This window comes from Brachyhypopomus gauderio, chromosome 1, assembly GCF_052324685.1.
Source record: "Brachyhypopomus gauderio isolate BG-103 chromosome 1, BGAUD_0.2, whole genome shotgun sequence".
NCBI lineage: Eukaryota > Metazoa > Chordata > Actinopteri > Gymnotiformes > Hypopomidae > Brachyhypopomus > Brachyhypopomus gauderio.
The window spans coordinates 12,432,225-12,451,878 of record NC_135211.1 but is presented as its reverse complement, the minus strand read 5'-3'; the positions used below and the strand labels follow the sequence as shown (position 1 = coordinate 12,451,878).

At 42.4% G+C, this 19,654-nt stretch overlaps 1 protein-coding gene and 1 long non-coding RNA gene across 2 annotated transcripts; one reads left to right on the top strand and one right to left on the bottom strand.

Annotated features, from left to right (window-relative positions):
* The first annotated feature begins 1,707 nt into the window (after nt 1-1,707).
* Nucleotides 1,708-18,880, top strand: aqp9b (aquaporin 9b). Its single transcript, XM_076997262.1, has 6 exons — nt 1,708-1,840; nt 3,369-3,495; nt 7,738-7,875; nt 10,287-10,405; nt 14,953-15,170; nt 17,898-18,880. The coding sequence occupies exons 1-6, from the start codon at nt 1,739-1,741 to the stop codon at nt 18,064-18,066; spliced, it is 873 nt and encodes a 290-aa protein (XP_076853377.1). The 5' UTR covers nt 1,708-1,738; the 3' UTR covers nt 18,067-18,880.
* LOC143508618 (uncharacterized) lies at nt 15,945-18,049 on the bottom strand. Its single transcript, XR_013129405.1, has 3 exons — nt 17,857-18,049; nt 16,781-16,826; nt 15,945-15,974 (listed from the first exon to the last, which is right to left on the bottom strand). It is a non-coding gene; the product is annotated as an uncharacterized LOC143508618 (long non-coding RNA).
* Nucleotides 18,881-19,654: the final 774 nt, after the last annotated feature.

Here is a 19,654-nt window from a genome sequence, read left to right as displayed (position 1 = left end):
TGGGGAAGAAAAGTTATCTCCCGGAGCGCAGGGATTCAGTTAACGTTTACTTTAGAATATCCAATAAACATTAAGGACATCTCAAACGTCTGTCAACACCCTGCAGCACTTTAGAGTGGAAGCATTGCCCGACACAGACATTCACACTTCCACAGTGGAATTAGAGATTTAGCATCTTCGTCAAAACACTCGCAACAGCAATAACGGCTATATGCCGTAAATAAATAAAACGAATAATCGATTTCACACTTTATCTCCGCGAGTCAACAGTTTTCTAACACGGGTAGTTTAAGCAATAAATAGTCTATGCTACCTATTCGGCCTCCAGGCAAAACAAATCTTCTAAATAATAGGCTATACTTACAAATAAACCTGTGCATTGAGGAGCAATATCGTAAACCTTGTGTATGATACATTTACAGAAAACATGTACTGCTGAATCTATATGGAGAGCTTTGCTTTACTAGACTTTTGTTCTATTCCCGAATGATTTTGTTTTCAGATTTAAAGGTCGTATTTCAGTAAATGCAATTTGTACTTTGTATTCACTTTAGACGTTATGGCCTAGCCCAACAAGATTTGGCTTAATATATTAATATTTCCTATACGTGGGCAAATATTTAATAAGTTCAGAATACCTAATAGAATGTAACAGAAATCTGGCAATTGGGGAAAAACATAGGTGTTTAAGGGTGCTTTATCAGCTCCTAATGGAAGTTAATGACATAAAAGGCAACAGAGACTTGGCTACTTGACAGTTGTTATCATATCTGATGCTGGAGTGGATGACACTGGGCGACACTTAAGCGCGTTAAAGGAATACCTTGTCATAATTTGTACGCGCCCCGCTGGGGTGCCTTTTATCCGTCAGCACAACCCCCTCCCCTTTCCCCACCGCGCAGGAGACGTGCCGACTGTGTCTGTTTCACATCAAAGACGACACCCCAGAAAAAGTGACAGTGATTAATGTAAGCAAAACACATCGCCCCATACCTGTCGCCTCTCTCCTCCACAGTGTGCGTGTCGGACGAACGCGCGGAGGCAGCCTCGCCGCGCTTTGTTCCTTTGCAAAGCGCTCCCTCTATCGGACAACACGTAGCATTACACACTGAAGTTCACCTTGGTAAACTGCACGAGCGAAACTCGAGTTTACTAATAACTTATGGCAATTCATTTGTTTGCAATATTTGCATAGTTGTCATTCTTTTATTAATACTGTTGTTTATTGACCTTTGCATGACTCCATGTTCAGAAAATACACTACAATATAATACTATATTATCCTCGACTTTAGACAATGTGTGGTCTCTCGTAGGAGGAAGGTTGTAAGTAATTCATAAAAAAGACGAACAGTAACAGTATGTTATTTCCAAATGACATATAAACATTTGGCCTAAAGACATACGTTTTGTTGGAGAAACAAACTCTATATTAAATAACTAGACGTATGTCATAAACCGAGTAGCTAATTGTAACAATAAATGAACTATCCAGCATGAATTTAGTTTTAAGAGGACAAACAGCAAACATGAATTTGTGTCGTGGTGATGTGTGAAATGTCAAATCGAGATGAATGAAGCAGGATGGACGTGTGAGTGTGGCGATCATACGGCGAGCAGATTCATCGGGGGGGCGGACGTGGTTATAATCTGAGCCACTCCACGGGCGCTCATACTCAGTGTGTACAGTCCGTACTGACAACAGAGACGTAAAAAGCTGTCTAGTGTTCTGGCTAAATATGAAGATTGATAACGTGAGGAATGTAAGGGGGAAATGTGCCCTCAGACATCACCTCATCCGACAGTTTCTGGCAGAATTCCTTGGCACGTTCGTATTAATAGTAAGTACTCAAATCTGTCAAGAGACTTTTTTGGAGCGATGGCACCAATCTTAAACTGTCAATATTATTTAGATTTCACCTTTCCAACAGGACTTTTACTTTCTTTTGCATTTTCAAGCTTTGGCTTATGGAATTGTTTATTTTGACGACACTTCTTTCAGATATGCCTACTAATATCAGTGCCAAAATGTCAACGCGTCGATCAAAAGGTTTAGTATGCTGCAAATATAGTTTAGAATTGTACATAAAAACATTTAAACTATTAGACAAAAAAATAATGCTGACTTTTACTGTCTGTTTAATGTCTGAGTTAGTATAGCTCAATATTTGGTCGAATTTTGTTAATGAAATATAATATCATGGACATAACTTACTGTGTAACAGCGACTTTTTGTCACACACGAAAACACGAAATTGAGAAAAAAAAATTAAATGAAACTGTAAAGGAATATGATAGATGAGTAGTGGTGTGTGTCTCAGGACCTTTTCTCCACACTCCAGTTATCCAATTTCACCTTGTTAACCTGCTCTGACCTCATTTATGGGCTGACTAATAAAAGATTACCAGTTTTCTCACAATTAGAAGCAAGAGCACAAGTATTAGGTGACGCATTCTGTTAATGGGTTAGTAAATGTCGAAATGTTACTTGGATGATTTACTTTGCTAACTGAGGTATTGGAATAGTGGTATTCAAATCCGGACCTCAAATCCAACTCTGGTCCTGGGTTTTGTAATTCCTGTGTTGTTTGTTAAATAATTCATGTAACTATTTGCCCATTTTGTTGTCACACCTGTAAAGAGAGGGTATATAACCTGTATAATCTGGATCTTGAGGACTGGGATTTGAATACCTCTGTGTTAAGTGTGAAACCTTCGAATTAATTAATTAATATTGAGTCACATGGTAGCAGTTTACATTTACATGTACATTTAAATGTAAACTGCTACCATGTGACTCAATATTAATTAATTAATTACAAAATTAGTTGATTACAAAATGAGCATAGAAACATTCACAATATATAGTTTATATTTGGTTGATGTTTCAAAGTATTAGGTGACCTTCCTCAGCACTGTATATGCACGTTTTAGAGGTAGGAAAACATCAAAAACCTGGAATGGCTCAAGAGGCCCCAGGATTGGATTAAAAACATCTGATATATGTAATATAGCATAAGCAGTTTGCTCTTAATTTCCCTCTTTTCCTTCACTGTGTTCTCAGTGATGTTATGAACATTTATAGATGGTTTGGTCTTCTCATTTGTAGATGTCTGATCCTGGATTGCAGACACCTGATGACTTAAAATAGCTTAAGTGCTGAGCATTGGTTTCATTACACAGTGTCCTGCTTGATTTCATTAATGCAAATTACTTTTGATGCTAATTAATTACCATTAATGCAGATTATGACATTCTTATATCCAACGTATTAGTCTTAAAGCTCTGAAATACACGAGATTTTTCAAGACAATAATGACTGTGTGTTTTAAGTGGTGACATCTGTCCATGCCTCCTGTCTTCTGCCAGCTCTTTGGCTGTGGCTCTGTGGCCCAGGCCGTCCTGAGCAGAAGAACCTTGGGGGAGCCTCTCACCATCCACATCGGCTTCTCTATGGGGGTAATGCTGGCCATCTACGTGGCAGGAGGGGTGTCAGGTGACCAACATGTTTGAACTGGCTCTTAATTAGTTTTGTCGGTTTGTTTTTTTTCATGATTTAGCACACAGCCACACAAATAACGAAGCATACATCATATCATTTATGTTATTACGCAACAAAAATTGTTTCTATAAAGTCAAAATATGATCATATAATTGAATAAAGATAGAATAATTGAATTGAATAATTGAAGTATTGAGTGTAGTCAGTGTGACAATGCAGTGGTCCAGATAGCACCATGAGAAACAAATGGAGGTGATTATCAGTTTTAATTGTCAGCTGTAACTGTCCTTGTTTTTCCATGTCCTAAGATGAGTCCTGTCTAAGCCAGAGATTGGGTTTTGATTTGCTGCTCATCAAACAATGCAAAAACAAACATTAGAAATACTTTGAGGTTTGCACCTGCAGTTATCTCTGCATAACCTGCATTTATTAAATATAAGAAGCACTCACCAATGTCCGTATAGGATTTATAAGCATGTTACGCACATGTTGTGGATGCTTGATAAATTAATCAAATCAAAATTAATGTTATTGAACTCTTTATGGTTGCCCAACTCTTGATCACAAGAGTTGGGCAACCATATAAGTGCCCTGAGATAAACCTTGGTTGCTATCCAGCCTGGTCTGATGAAAAAAGAGGTGAGCATACAGTAAACCGTCTCAAGAGCAGTGATAACAGAGGGTATCTCCCCCAGCTCTGATTGATGGACTTTTTTTTTTTGATTGATCGGTATGGTCGTGAAGTCACATTCAACGAGAGTCACTGTGGTTATGCCCACTGAGCGGCTGTGTGACTGTTTCGTCTGAATGTCACAGAGGCAACAACAGAGACAAACAAACAAATAGAAAATAAAAATATTTAATAAATAAATCAAAATGTGTTCACATACAACCAGAATATCCACTGGAGTCCCTGTCATTTAATTTCACCAAAATATCCTGCAATGTAATAGGACTAAGTGCCAGGGCTTTTGTAGTGGTTGTTTAATGTATTTCCCTGCCATCAAAATCAAATAAGCTACACATAAATATCAGGAAACCAGATTCCTGGCCACAAGCTGATTTCTATGAACCACTGGTTCTTTGATAATTTGGACAGATGTTACAAAGTCCAACTGCCTTTAATTTAAACAGATAAACACTTGTTTCATTCCTGATTTAACCCTTTCCCTTATTAAACAGCCATCCATCCATCCATCCATGCATCCATCCATCCATCCACCCATGCATGCATTCACATCCTCTTATCCAGGTCCGGGTCACGGGGGCAGTATCCTAAGCAAGGAGGATCTTTCAGCCACCTCTTTCAGCTCTTCTGGGGGATACCGTGGCATTTCCAGGACAACCAAGAGATATAAACTCTTCAGCATCTCAGGTCTTCTCCCAGTTGGACATGCCTGGAACACCTCACCCTATTTCTAAGGGACATCCTGGACACCCTATGGAGGAAACTCATTTCAGCCGCTTATAGCTGGAGCTCCTGAACTGATGATGCCAACAGGACCACAACATCTACATCAGGAGACGTGGAATCCTGAAGCCACCAACCGAACCCCCTCCACCACTTGGCTATGCCAAGAAATTCTATCCATAAAAGTTATGAATAGAATTGGTCACAAAGGGCAGCCTTGACAGAGTTCAACCCCAACTGAAAAACAGTCTGACTTACTGAGGAGTGTGAGCCCCTGAAAGCTGAAACACACCCTCAGGCACATTTTCTTAAAAGGGGGAACCACTACCCCCCATTTTCCAGTCCAGAGGAACTGCCCCTGAAGTCCACGCAATTTTACAAAGACGTGTCAGCAAATACAGTCCCATAACATCCAGAGCCTTAAGGAACTCAGGGTGGACCGCTGCCAAGGAGTTTCACTACTCTGGTCACCTTGGGTGATGGACCCTCACCCAAGTCCCCCAGCTCTGCTTCCTCTATGGAAGGCGTGCTGGTTGGATTGAGAAGACTCTCAAAGTATTCCTTCCTCCGCCTAATGACACCCCCAGCTCCGCAGTATTGTTGGGAATCGCTCTACTCTCCTGAGTTGCCTGACAGTTTGCCAGAATCTTCTCGGAACAAGCTGAAAGTCATATTCATTGAACTCCTGCCACATCTGATGTTTTGCCTCTGCAACAACCGCTTGCTGCCTCCGGAGTACAACAAGCCATTCAGGCCCGATGGGGACTCTTTCTTCAGCTTCTACAGCCTCTCTCAAACGACGTGTCCACCATCGGGTTCAAGGATTGACGCCATGACAACAAATACAAAATCCGTGTCAACAATGGAGGCACGGAACATGGCCCACTCAGACTGTGTCTCTGGCCTCCCTCAGGATTTAGTCAAAGCTCTACATGAATGTGGGAGTTGAAGATCTTTTCTGACATCTAACAAGATCAACACCCTATGCTAGTATTCCAGACCACACACGGCCACTCCCACACGTGAGTCATGGACACTTATGGACACCTTTGGGCTCGAAAATGGTACTCAATATGGACAAACTGTGACATGCACCAAAATCCAATAACAGAACACCACTCGGGTTCAGATCGGGGAGATTGTTCCTCCCATTCATTCCCAGTCATTGCCCACATGAGCATTGAAGTCCCTCAGCAGAACAACAGAATCCCCAGAAGGGGCACCTTCCAGTATCTCCTCCAAGGACTTCAAGAAGACCAGGTGCTCCAAAATGCCATTTGGTGCATCTGACAAACAGTCAGAGCTCGATCCCCAACCCAAAGTCACAGGGAAGCAACCATTTTGTCTACCAGTTGGCCACTATGAGATCCACACTGCACTGGACCCCTAATTCTGCCTTTCTACTACTTTCTACCCCTACTACCGCCCATGGGAGAGTGGATCCATGTGGAGAGTGGAGATCATTCTTTATTTGGTCCATCACCTAGGACTAATTTGCCTTGAGAGACTCTACCAGGGGCTTTGCCAGTGATATATCTATATATATGATGTTTGGCCAAATTGTCATGATGGAATCTGTAACTGCAGAGGTAAACAGTGAATGTGTGGTGTGGTGTGCAGTGGTAGGTTCTGTCCTGTGCCTGTGAGTGGGGAATTATGTTAACCCTCCATACCTCTCTGCAATAACATTCCCTTTGGCCCACTCCCCAAACAGCTTTTTATCAGTACATTGTGTAAGCTTGACCGCATGTGTGCAAACATCAAAACTGTCATACGAATCAACACCTGAAGAAATGAATGTTAGGGTTTTAATATATATTAATTCATTTGGTTTTCTTTCACAACTCAGTTTGGAATTATTTAAGGCCACCCATGGGACCATGGATTATGAAATTATACACTTGTCTTGAGATGTGTCTGCTGATATTTGTGTGGTCTAGTGGGACCTCTTTATGGACTCCATTAAAGAGAAATGGAGCAAGAACCCCACAGAGGGGGAGACAGAGACCTTCCCGCTGGAGGCTAGTGGTCAGTGGGCAGATCCACACTCCTCCATTATCTGCATTAGCCCATCATGACCTGCAGGGGCCTTTGTTCCACAGAGTGGCGTCTGTAAACAGCAAGTGTTGTGTGGAGCCACTGAGCTTCCAGGCCAAGCAGGACGAGGGCTGGTTTGTTTGAGTCCCCAGCCAGGACGATGTGTGAGGGATGGGTCATGGATCACCATTTGTTTTTTCCCCAAGCATTAGAGTGGAGGAGCTAAGATGAAGAGGTTGGATTGAATCCTCAGAGTACACTGTTGTTAATCCAGAGTCATTCATGTGCTGCAAACTGACCTGATAAAACGTTTATTATTTCAGATTCAATTTCCATTGACTTTACAGCTGGCTGTTGTAGACAGTACTTGTGAAATGCCATGTGGATTAGGGAAAAAGGGGAGAAAGAGGAGAGCGTGGAGAAGACAACAGGTCGATGCTTCAGACTGATAACCTTAGGTGTCGGGTTTAGGCCTCAGAGACCTGCACTGATCCTACCCGCTGATAACTCCTCTTTACCCCACGTATGCTGTCATCAGGCCTTTAACAACCCCTCAACAGATCTTAATGTGAGCCAACTAAAGGAACTTAAGCAGCAGTTTAAAATCACCCACCCCTCAACAGATCTTAATGTGAGCCAACTAGGAACTTAAGTAGCAGTTTAAACTCATTATCAAATCAATAGCTTCAGCGGGTTGAAGCATCAATGCCAGTGGGTCGTGGGAGTTGGCATCAGTCAGTGGGTCGTGGGAGTTGGCATCAGTGCCCAGACTTCTTTTGGCTTTGCAGGTGGACACGTGAACCCGGCTATATCGCTGGCTATGGTCGTCCTGGGGAAGCTTCCTGTAAAGAACCTCCCAGTGTATGTGGCTGCACAGTTCAGTGGGGCTTTCGTGGGTTCCTGTGCTGTCTTCGGCCTGTACTATGGTGAGTGACCACCGCAGGACCGGCCACTCATCACCTCGCCAGTGGGCTGATACACTGACATAGATGGACGTATAACATAGAATTTAACATGTTCTCACTGTAGGTTATAGCGTAGGTCAGGGCTATTCAACTATATTTTTCTGTGGGCCAGATTTGGCAGAGACCTCTGACCTGTGGGCCAGACAATTTTCAGACCTACAGTTGTGATCAAATTTATTCAACCCCCAATGCTGCGAAGGGTTTTATGGAATTCAGTGCACATTTGTAATTGTGTTCATAATGAAATCTTACAAGGACTTGTTAAAGAACTAAATGCAACTAAGATAGAATCAATTTTTTTTGTCATAAAGTATTAAATGGCCTTTTTGTGATTTCTTCATTGACACAATTATTCAACCCCTTTACGACTACCACTCCTAAGAACAGAGGTTCATTCCAGTGTTTTCCATCAGGTATTGAAAACATCTGTGGATGTCAACGAGCAGCAATCAAGCATGATAAGCACCAATTAGGCAGATTTAAAAGGACTGTGATACTCAGCTCCTTCTAGACATCTACTGGTGTGTTTCCAAGCATGGTGAAGGCAAGAGAATGGTCCCAGAAGACAAGAGAAGAGGTTATTGCTCTTCACAAGAATGGCAATGGATATAAAAAGATTGCGAAGTTGTTAAATATTCCAAGAGACACTATCGGAAGTATCATTCGCAAGTTCAAGTTAAAGGGCACAGTGGAAACGTTACCTGGTCGTGGCAGAAAGAAGATCCTGACCGCGACTGCTGTGCGCTACCTGAAGCGTAATGTGGAGAAAAATCCCCGCGTGACTGCTAAGGAACTGAAAAAAGACCTGTCAGATGTGGGCACTGAAGTTTCAGCTCAGACAATAAGGCGCGCACTGCATAACGAAGACCTCCATGCCAGAACGCCCAGACGCACCCCCTTGCTGACTCCAAAGAACAAGAAAAGTCGACTGCAGTATGCCAAAAGTCATGTGGACAAGCCACAAAGGTTTTGGAACAGTGTACTGTGGTCAGATGAAACTAAATTAGAACTGTTTGGGCCAGCGCTATGTTTGGAGAAGGAAGAACCAGGCTTATGAACAAAAGAACACCTTGCCTACTGTGAAGCATGGCGGGGGGTCAATTATGCTTTGGGGCTGTTTTGCTTCTAATGGTACAGGAAAGCTTCAACGTGTGCAGGGTACCATGAATTCCCTTCAGTACCAGGAGATCTTGGAGGAAAATGTGATGGAGTCAGTCACAAACCTGCGGCTTGGGAGACGTTGGACCTTCCAACAGGACAATGATCCGAAGCACACATCCAAGTCCACTAGAGCATGGTTGAACATGAAAGGCTGGAACATTCTAGAGTGGCCATCGCAATCACCAGACTTAAATCCAATTGAGAACCTCTGGTGGGACCTAAAGAAGGCAGTTGCAGTGCGCAAGCCTAAGAATGTGACTGAACTGGAGGCTTTTGCCCATGAAGAATGGGCTAAGATACCCATAGGTCGCTGCAAGACACTTGTGTCAAGCTATGCTTCACGCTTGAAAGCTGTCATAACTGGAAAAGGATGTTGTACTAAGTACTAAAAAATAATGTCACTAGGGGGTTGAATAAAACTGATAATGATGTGAGCACAGTAAAGACATTTGTGGTTATTCCATCATAAATATTATGTTATGTTTGTCTAATTTATAAGTGCCTCTTTGATATAATTGTAAATAAGATGACTGAAATGATCAAAATCAATGTCAAACTGGCCAAAACACTTTATTTCAGTGGGGGTTGAATAAATTTGATCACAACTGTATACCAATACTGTCATAGTGGATGTAAACGAACGTAAATTCGTAAACGTAAAACGTAATTCGCGAACGTCAATTCAAACGTAACTTTCGACACAGTGTCGTAAAATGTTGCAAATAAAATGTTATTTATTTTTACGGCGGTTTATCAAATATTCATTATTATTTATGGGGAGATGGGCCGCCAGTTGAATAGCCCTGGCATAGGTTATATTTACATATTTACATATTTCTATACTGCAAATTATATTAGCATATTTACATATGCCAACAGACATGCAGACATCTAGCTACAACACTGGTCTGGACATTACAGGACCTTACATACACCACCTTACAGAGTTTAGTTCCAACACTCCTGACTGTCAGATTGATTAACTCATTAATTTGATTAACCCTTGACCAGGCTTGGTGGATTAGGTTTGGAGCTAAACTCTCTGTTGATATACAAAAATAATAATAATACAGAATAAAAACCTGTACAATATGAACAGGAAATATGGACTAATAGAAAACATTAATCCGTTCATCTTTTAAATAGTTGAAGGTGAGAAAGCAAGTGTGGATGGGGCGCCAGTCATATAGAAAACACTCTAATCTTTCCAGATGCCTTAATGGACTACAGCAATGGAGTGTTGATGGTGACAGGTGAAAATGCCACTGCAAACATCTTTGCCTCCTATCCAGCAAAGCACCTCTCGGTATTCAATGGATTTATTGATCAGGTGAGATCACACGTGATCAGGTGAGAACATGTGTTGATAGAATTGTTCTAAGTGGAATTCTACAATCATTGCCCATTAAAATACACAGTTTGATAATATGTCATATTGTTAGAATCTATTCAGGTATAGTTATAACCAGAGGCGGACGAAGTACTCAATTTCATTACTTGAGTCAAAGTACAGATACCACTGGTCAAATGCTACTCCGATACAAGTGAAAGTTGCATGTTCAAAATCTTACTTAAGTGAAAGTACTGAAGTACTTGCTTTTAAAAATACTTAAGTATTAAAGTACACCTTCCTTCACATTTGTAAAAACGTTAGTTTAAAAGTATTATACAACCTACCAAATCCATTTTGGGCATAATAATCATACAGTTTACATTTTAGTTTAAGGAACAAAAACATTTTCTAAAACCATAATTCACTGATTAGCCTAGCCTAACCTGTTTAAGCAAATTATGTTACCATATTAAAAGTCAATAATAAAATGACGGTTTTCTCTCTTTGCTAGTTAGGTATTCAGTCATCCAATACAACATTATGTTACAGTCAATATTAACAAAGACAAAGTAAAATTAGCAGTGCGGGATCTTGGTAGTCTAACCTTGCCACAACCTTTTGCAGTATGGCTAAAGCCCGCCAACTCCATGCCACCCAACATGCTAGCAAACTCTTTTCAAACTAGAAATCACAGCCACATTAGAATTATTGACATTACACTGACATTAGAATGGAAACATTATTTGACAATATTCGATTAACCCACACGGTTTCCCTTATTGATGTTTCCGTAGTTTGCTTGCGTAGTTTTCCGTAGTATTACTTGCCAATATAATGTTAACATTATTTATAGTTATCCTAGCAGACCTAGCAGTGGAGTGAGCAGGCAAAGTCATTTCACTAGCCTTACTGCAAAGCTCCTCTGACTACATAGAAAATGGTCACTTAACAAAACATTTAGGCTGCATATAATATGCTTCCTCAGGTGGGACAGTGAATTTTTGTATGCAGTGATAGCCTATAGTTTGTTTTTGGCAAACAAAGCATGCATTTAAAACGATAGGAATGATTTATCCGTTCAGAAAACTGAACATTTTGTCGAGATACGGCCATGGGTGCAAGTACTCGAAAAAGCATGCCAGGGTTGCCAGCGTGAGACACACGCATTTGACCATTTTCACACGCTCTCGCGCCACACTTCCGATATCTCACGCCGAAAAAAAAATCTAGTTTATTTACCTCTGATCTATATCTATCAACCACCGGCGATCGCGATATAATACTTAATTTGTGTCCATTTTTCACCGCCCCCGGTAACGTTCACCACCCCCCCCCCCCCCCCCCCCCCCCCACCAAGTCCAGGTTCAAATCTCACTCCAAGCGATCTTGAAAAGTTGGTAACCCTGGCATGCTCCATCACCGCCGTCTCCGTTCATGTTGCTTGTTATTTAGGAAAAGAACGACTAGCGACACCGAACTTGATTTTACACCTCACAGACACATCCTTGTTTGCTGATAGGCTGTCACCTGTGAAAATACGAGAAAATACGAGTAACGAGAGCTGGACAGAAATGTAGTGGAGTGATAAGTACTGTATTTGTTATTCAACTGTAGTGAAGTGAAAGTCATAAGTATTAAAAAAAAAATCAACTTAAGTAAAGTACAAATACTCAAGAACTGTACTTAAGTACAGTACTTAAGTAAATGTACTTCGTTACTGCCCACCTCTGGTTATAACAATATGTATATCCTCTTAAACATGATGGAAATAGAATAATTCATGTAGTGTGATATTCAGTTGTCCAAGCAGGAAATGCCCAGAAGTCTGTAGGATAATGAATATACAGGGTTAAAAGGGCCGAGGGGGCATCAATTTGTAATTATTAACTAATGAGAAAATACTGATGTCACGTAGGGCAACGCCCCCTCTCGTAGCTGTCACTCTGGGTTCCCTCATGTCTGTGTTCCCTGCCTGTTTGTCCCGCCCTGCTCGTTTATTTTGATGATTCCTCATCTGTTACCACGCCCCTGTGTCATTGTCATCACCTGTCCCTAGTTTGGTTCTATGTATATAGTCCCGTCATTCCCCAGTCGTGTCATCCGTGATTTTGTCTATCAGTTGGTTTGTTCATCCTGTCGGTTCGTGCATTCGTGAGTTTACGCTGTGTTTCTGTTTTCCGTGTTTGTTCTGCCTGCTCCGTGTCTCCCGTCGTGTTTAAGTTCCCTGTCCCATTATGCCCGTGTACCTTACCTGTTCTGGCTGCCCTCCCGGTTTGACCCACGCCTGTCCTTTCGACTCTGATTTTGGTATTCCCTTTAATAAATCTCGCTCCTCTCAGCGATTGTGTCCGTCTCCTCGCTCCGTGGCGCAAGCCACGTTACAACTGAATTGCCACGATACATTGCATTCTCACACACACAATTGCTCAGAAATAAGAAGGAACATTAAAACAACATATCTTAGATCTCAATTAATAAAATATTCCAGTTGAAAATCTTTATTTATTATATAGTGGAATGCATTGAGAACAAAATAACATAAAAATGATCAATGTAAATCATTATTATTATTATCCCATGGAGGTCTGGATTTGGAATCATACTCAAAATCAAAGTGGAAATCAAATGACATGCTGTTTCAACTTCAGTGAAATTCCTCAAGACAAGTTAAAATGAGGCTCAGTAGTGTATATGATCTTCACGTGCCTGTATGACCACCCTACACCTGGGTATGGTCCTGATGAGGCAGTGGATGTTCTCCTGAGGAATCTCCTCCCAGACCTGGATTAAAGCGTCAGTCAAATCCTGGACAGTCTGTGGTGCAACGTGGTGTTGGTGGTTGATGTCCCAGATGTGTTTGATTGGGTTCAGGTCTGGGCAACGGGCAGGCCAGTCCATAGCATCAATGCCTTCATCATGCAGGAACTGCTGACACACTTCAGCCACATGAGGTCTAGCATTGTCATGCATCAGAAAGAACCCAGGGCCCACTGCACCAACATATGGTCTCACAATGGGTCTGAGGTTCTCATCCTGGTACCTAATGGATGTCAGGGTAGCTCTGGCTAGCACATGGAGGTCTGTGCGGCCCTCCAAAGAAATGCCTCCCAGATCCAATACTGACCAACTGCCAAACCGGTCATGCTGGAGGATGTTACAGGCAGCAGAACATTCTCCATGGCTTCTCCAGACTCTGTCATGTGCTCAGTGTGCACCTGCTCTCATCCGTGAAGAGCACAGGGTGCCAATGGCAAATCTGCCAATCTTGGTGTTCTCTGGCAAATGTCAATCGCCCTGCACGGTGTTGGGCTGTGAGAACAAGCCCCATTTGTGGATGTCGGGCCCTCATACCACCCTCATGGAGTCTGTTTCTGACAGTTTGAGCAGAAACATGGATATTAGTGGCCTGCTGGAGGTCATTTTTCAGGGCTCTGGTACTGCTCCTCCTGTTCCTCCTTGCATAAAGGAGGAGGTAGTGGTCCTGCTGCTGGGGTGTTGCCCTCCTACGGCCCCCTCCGTGTCTTCTGGTGTACTGGCCTGTCTCCTGGTATCTGCTCCATGCTCTGGATACTGTGCTGACAGACACAGCAAACCTTCTTGCTAGAGCTCGCACTGATGTGCCATCCTGGATGAGCTGCACTACTTGAGCTTCTGTGGGTGGTAAACACCGCCTCATGCTACCTCTATGGTGAGAGAACTGACAACATGCCAAAGTAACCAAAACATCAGCCAGAAAGCATGAGAACAGAGAAAAGGTCTGTGGTCACCACCTGCAGAACCACTACTTTATAGGGGTTGTCTTGATAATAATTGTTGTCTGTTTCATTTGCACAACAGTTGTGATTCACAATCAATCAAACAATCACAACAATTGATTCACAATCAGTGTTGCTTCGTAACTGAACAGGTTGGTTTCACATTGTGTTGTTAATTAATAGAACACAATGAGGAGTTGATGGAAATTTATTATATAAAATAGCCTTTTGAGTTCTTGTCTTTTGACTGTACATGAATTAACAACCTATTTTCTGTTTCCAAAACAAGTGGTAGAGGGGAGTAACCTAACCCATGGTCTCTTCTCTAGTTTAAACCTTTATTGGTGATAGTCATGGGGTGTAGGGTGGCTTTGGTTAAACATTAATATAAGTATGGCACCTTATGGCACCTGAGGTATTTGCCTAATAAGAGCTGCTCTGCATCCGTCTACTAGCAGGCAGGAGATACGATAGTAAAGACTTATGTAAGCAAACAAAAATGTGAAGCATCATATATGATGTGTGATCAGGAAACACATCAGTTGAACAAACATTAGGATCCAAAAGATTAAACAATAAAATCAAATTCCAAAATATGATTCATACGTAATTTCTTGCAAGCAAAGGTTCAGAGTTTTGTCAGCATTTTTAACATGTCCACAGACCTGTTTCATAAGACCTAAGACCTGTTTGATAAGACATAAGACATGTCCTCAGACCTGTTTCACATGTCCACAGACCTGTTTCCTTTATCCTGTTTCATAATCTCTCTGCTGCCTATTGACACAGGTAATTGGCACAGGGGCACTGGTGCTGTGTGTTCTGGCTATAATGGACAGGAGGAACATGGGTGCCCCAAAGGGGATGGAGCCCGTGGTGATCAGCCTGACCATCCTGGCCATTGGGGTGTCCATGGGGCTGAACTGCGGTTATCCCATCAACCCGGCCCGAGACCTGGGGCCCAGACTCTTCACCGCAGTGGCAGGGTGGGGGATGGAGGTGTTCAGGTACAGCAAACACCCTCATGCGGTCTTTTCCACCTTTGACCTACTCTCTGACCATAACCTGCTCCTTACGTCACAACCTTGACGCTGACCATCGCAATATTAACTTGCAGAGTGAACTTGTCAGCAAGAAAAGGGTGTAAAAGGAATAATGATGTCATTGTAATGGGAGCACGATCAATTATTAAACAGAATGATATATATAACAGAACTGAAATATAATTGCACAAAAACAAAACAAAAAAAGGCCAAAGGACAATGATATGGCAGTGAGAATAATGTCAAACTAGACCGCTAGTGTGTGATACTCCCTGTGCAGTGTGTGATACTCCCTGTGCAGTGTGTGATACTCACTGTGCAGTGTGTGATACTCACTGTGCAGTGTGTGATACTCACTGTGCAGTGTGTGATACTCCCTGTGCAGTGTGTGATACTCCCTGTGCAGTGTGTGATACTCCCTGTGCAGTGTGTGATACTCCCTGTGCAGTGTGTGATACTCACTGTGCAGTGTGTGATACTCACTGTGCAGTGTGTGATACTCACTGTGCAGTATGTGATACTCCCTGTGCAGTGTGTGATACTCCCTGTGCAGTGTGTGATACTCCCCAGCCCCATTATAGGCTGTGACTGCTACCTGCACCCTTCAGTTTGTCTCCTCTACAAACATCAGTATGCCTCGTTGACTGTCAATGACATTTCCAGTACTGGAAAAGTACTGGGATGTTGGACGTTCCACTAATGAAATTTTCCGAATGGTCTCACAGAGGCACTGGGTTGCTTCATTCAATTTAGGTTGTTTTTTTTTCCCTGTTGAAACAAAAATGGCCCCCATCTGTTTTTTTTTTCAAAGCAGCCGACAGTGCTCCATGCTTTTATTTGTTCAAGATAACCTTCAGAAGCCTGTCTGAACTGTCAGTGTGCAGACTGAAGAAGTCAAAACCTGGGCCACGTTTACAGAAGGGACAGGGATGTTTTTCTTTGGAGGACAAAAATGACCATGTGGGCTGTTGGCTGACACATAGAAAATGAGATGGCGTGGGAGTTCTCTAGGGACTGTAACCACAGTAGCTACTCACTAAAACCACTCACTAAAACCCAGTAACCACTCACTAGAACCACTTACTGAAACCCAGTAATCACTCACTAAAACCACTCACTAAAACCCAGTAACCACTCACTAGAACCACTTACTGAAACCCAGTAATTACTCACTAACACCACTCACTAAAACCCAGTAACCACTCACTAGAACCACTTACTGAAACCCAGTAACCACTCACTAAAACCCAGTAACCACTCACTAAAACCCAGTAACCATTCACTAGAACCACTCACTAAAACCCAGTAACCACTCACTAGAACCACTCACTAAAACCCAGTAACCACTCACTAGAACCCAGCTGTTCGGTGGGCGTGTGTGTAGTGTGGGCAGAGAGTGACAGAGGCAGTGAGAAGATGAATGGGTTTATCAGCAGCGTGGATGTGTGCCTATATACATGTGTGTGCCAACATACGTTTGTGGGACAACATACTACATGTGTGTGGCAGCATGTGTTTGTGTGTGTGTGTGGCAGAAGAAACTGCATGTATGATATTAGAGAGGACATGCTCACCCTGCTTGAGAGTGGAATAGAGGTCCAAATCTGACCTGCTTTGACCCTGTAAAACACACACACACACACACACACCTGCATATCCAAACATCTAGTGAAAAGAAAAACATGACCATATCTGCTTATCCTTACAGGTTAACCTGAGCTCTGTGATCTCTGTCAATACAGTCCCCCACATGTAAAAGAGACCTGACCCAGTCTGACAGCCAGGTGGCGCTAATCACACACAGGAGTGACACTGAGAGATCAGTGTTGTCAGTGTGTCAGAAAGCAGGGGCATGCTTCCTGCACCTCTGGGCTCATTACTAGCAAGAGAGAACGTGCGTCACAACAATCAAATCTCAATGTCTTCCCACTTTGGTGGTCTCTGAATAGGGGCCATGACTTCTAGAACACTCAAGAGACCATCAACGAATCAGAGTAGTGAAGTAGTGATGATTTTATTCATTTTATTTTAACTTTATTTTACCAGGAAATATCCCATTGAGATTGAAAATCTTTTTCAAGGGAGACCTAGCCAAAAGGGCAGAAAACACATAACACAGTTGCATTTTACCCACAAGACAAAATTATTCAAACACCTTATGAAAAACAAGTACACGTCATGGAATCGGCCTCAAAAACATTCAGATTGGATTTTTAAAAAATGTTCAAAGAAATTAATCTATCCATTCGTGCAAATGGGACAGAATGATGAAGGGAGAAGGGAAAGAGAACGGTTGCTGAGAACGGACCTGACGTCTGCACAGTTATCATGTAATTTGTGTTTTTATAAAGCACATTTAAAAACAACAGCTGACCAGAGTGCTGCGTAACCATAACCATAAGACCAGTTTCAACTGACAAAGGACAAAAAGCGCAGTCCCCATACACTAAGTCCTGGTCCACAGACACATAACACAAGCAGGCCTCAGCGTAACATGTAAATGGATGAAAGGAAGGGCATCTCCAGTGCTGTGGGGAGGGATGTAGAAACCTTCATCAGTACAGTAAAGGCCAATATTGATTACATTGTACAGCCCTAGTAATCAGGGCTAAGCCTGTGACACTGTGCAGTCATACTCAACAACATTAACCTTTGGCAGAGTGTATTAGCAACATGCTAATTCGTCCTCAGAGCCGGAGGCTGCTGGTGGTGGATCCCGGTTGCCGGGCCAATGGTGGGGGGCGTGGTGGGGGGCGTGGTCTACCGCCTGCTGATCGAGCTACACCACCCGGAACCAGAGAAGCAGAGAGAGGAGGAGAACACCATCAAGGAGAAGTATGAGATGATCACCATGAGCTAAACAGGATGGAGAGACATGGATCCATCGCAGTCGGTCCACTCTTCACCTCAGCAGAGACAGCCTCTCTGCTCGGTCCCTTTATATCTCCTTTGCCCCCCCATGTCTTTGGCCAGAATGCACATGGAGACCATGTGTGGGTACTTTTATAGATGTTAGACTTTGATACAGAACATCTGTTTTTTGCGCAAAGGGCTGCATTTACCAACCACTTGGCGTTGCTATGTATGTAAAGGCATTGTCAATTCTATGTTTACACCAAAAACACCCATTTCTTGTGTCCCAAAATCTGATTTTTCTTTTTTTTAACAAATGAAGCAAAACTAACAGACAGTATACATGTAAACCCTGTAAAATGACAATATCTCAAATGTTAATATTGCTCTCTGTGAAGACGCTGAACACTTTCAAAACCAGCTCAGGTATAGATGACCGTTATGCCATCGGTGCCTACAACTTGTAACTGACAAATCTAATAACCTGTGGTAGAGCAACTGAGAATTAATCAGAGAATATACACAGACCTGATGGTTAAGGCAAGAATAAAGGCATGTAACACTTCTTGTAACGCAGTGTATCAAAAAATGCAGATGTTTTGGGTGTGAGACTGGTTAGTTTCAACCTTATTCTTGATTGTGATTTAACTGTCATGGTGAACTACAGTGCTACTCGTCAGTTTGTAAAAAATTAGTTTGCTCTGTGAAGAAAATGCCATTTTTGTCTTTATATTAATTTCAGTGCTCTGAGTAAATCACCTTTTCTGGTTGAAAACAGATGCTATGTGATGCTTTGTGATACTATTACTGTAAATCTCACATTAAACAACCATAAATTATCAAAAATTAATTTGTTGATTAATGGCTGTTTTCTTTGTACAGACTAAGATATGTAATGTGAAAACAACCCTTTCTTCATGGCTACGTCACTGGTAGGTGACTTAATGAGTAATCAATTTCAATACAAGTGCTTGTGAATGAATTCCTCTGTAGCAGTCAGGAAACTGTTCTGTTCTGACCCGCCTGACCCTGCATTCAACCTAATTCAAGGATACAGACTGACACATGAGTCTGGGTCATACGAGTCTTTCCACTGAGGTCAGCCCTCCACAAAACAATTCTTTTTCCAGATAACAGAGAGTGTGTAGGTTAGCAGTGAACCCCAGTCGTCAACAGTGTGCAGGCCAGCAGTAAACAGTTACACCTTCCAGCTGGAGTTTGGATTTGCATGACATACAGCATCCGTGGCCTGATGGATCCTGACAACGTGATAGGCTGAGCTCGGACGGGCAAGAGACAGAAGCCAAGTCCTGTTCTCTGCAGCCTGTGTCATGTGACAGGCGGTGACAGACACCCTCCCCTACAGGTGCATCATGTGTTTGGAAAAGCAAAGGTTCCCAGGATTTTGTTTGCGGACCTGATCTGTTTACATAGAATCCAGATAACACTAAGTCCTGGAAATACTGGACATTATGTAAACCAGGTAAATTCCTGTGGGAGATTTGCTTGTAAATGAAGATGATACGCTGATATACATGTTTTCTTGTGATAAGTGCAGCAAATGTGCATGGTGACCCAGCTAAGTGAAGCACAAC

Coding starts and splice junctions, on each gene's coding strand:
- aqp9b (XM_076997262.1), top strand. CDS start 1,739: ATGAAGATTGATAACGTGAGGAATGTAAGGGGGAAATGTGCCCTCAGA. Junction 10,406..14,952: donor TCAATGGATTTATTGATCAG/GTGAGATCACAC, acceptor CTATTGACACAG/GTAATTGGCACAGGGGCACT. Junction 15,171..17,897: donor TGGGGGATGGAGGTGTTCAG/GTACAGCAAACA, acceptor ATTCGTCCTCAG/AGCCGGAGGCTGCTGGTGGT.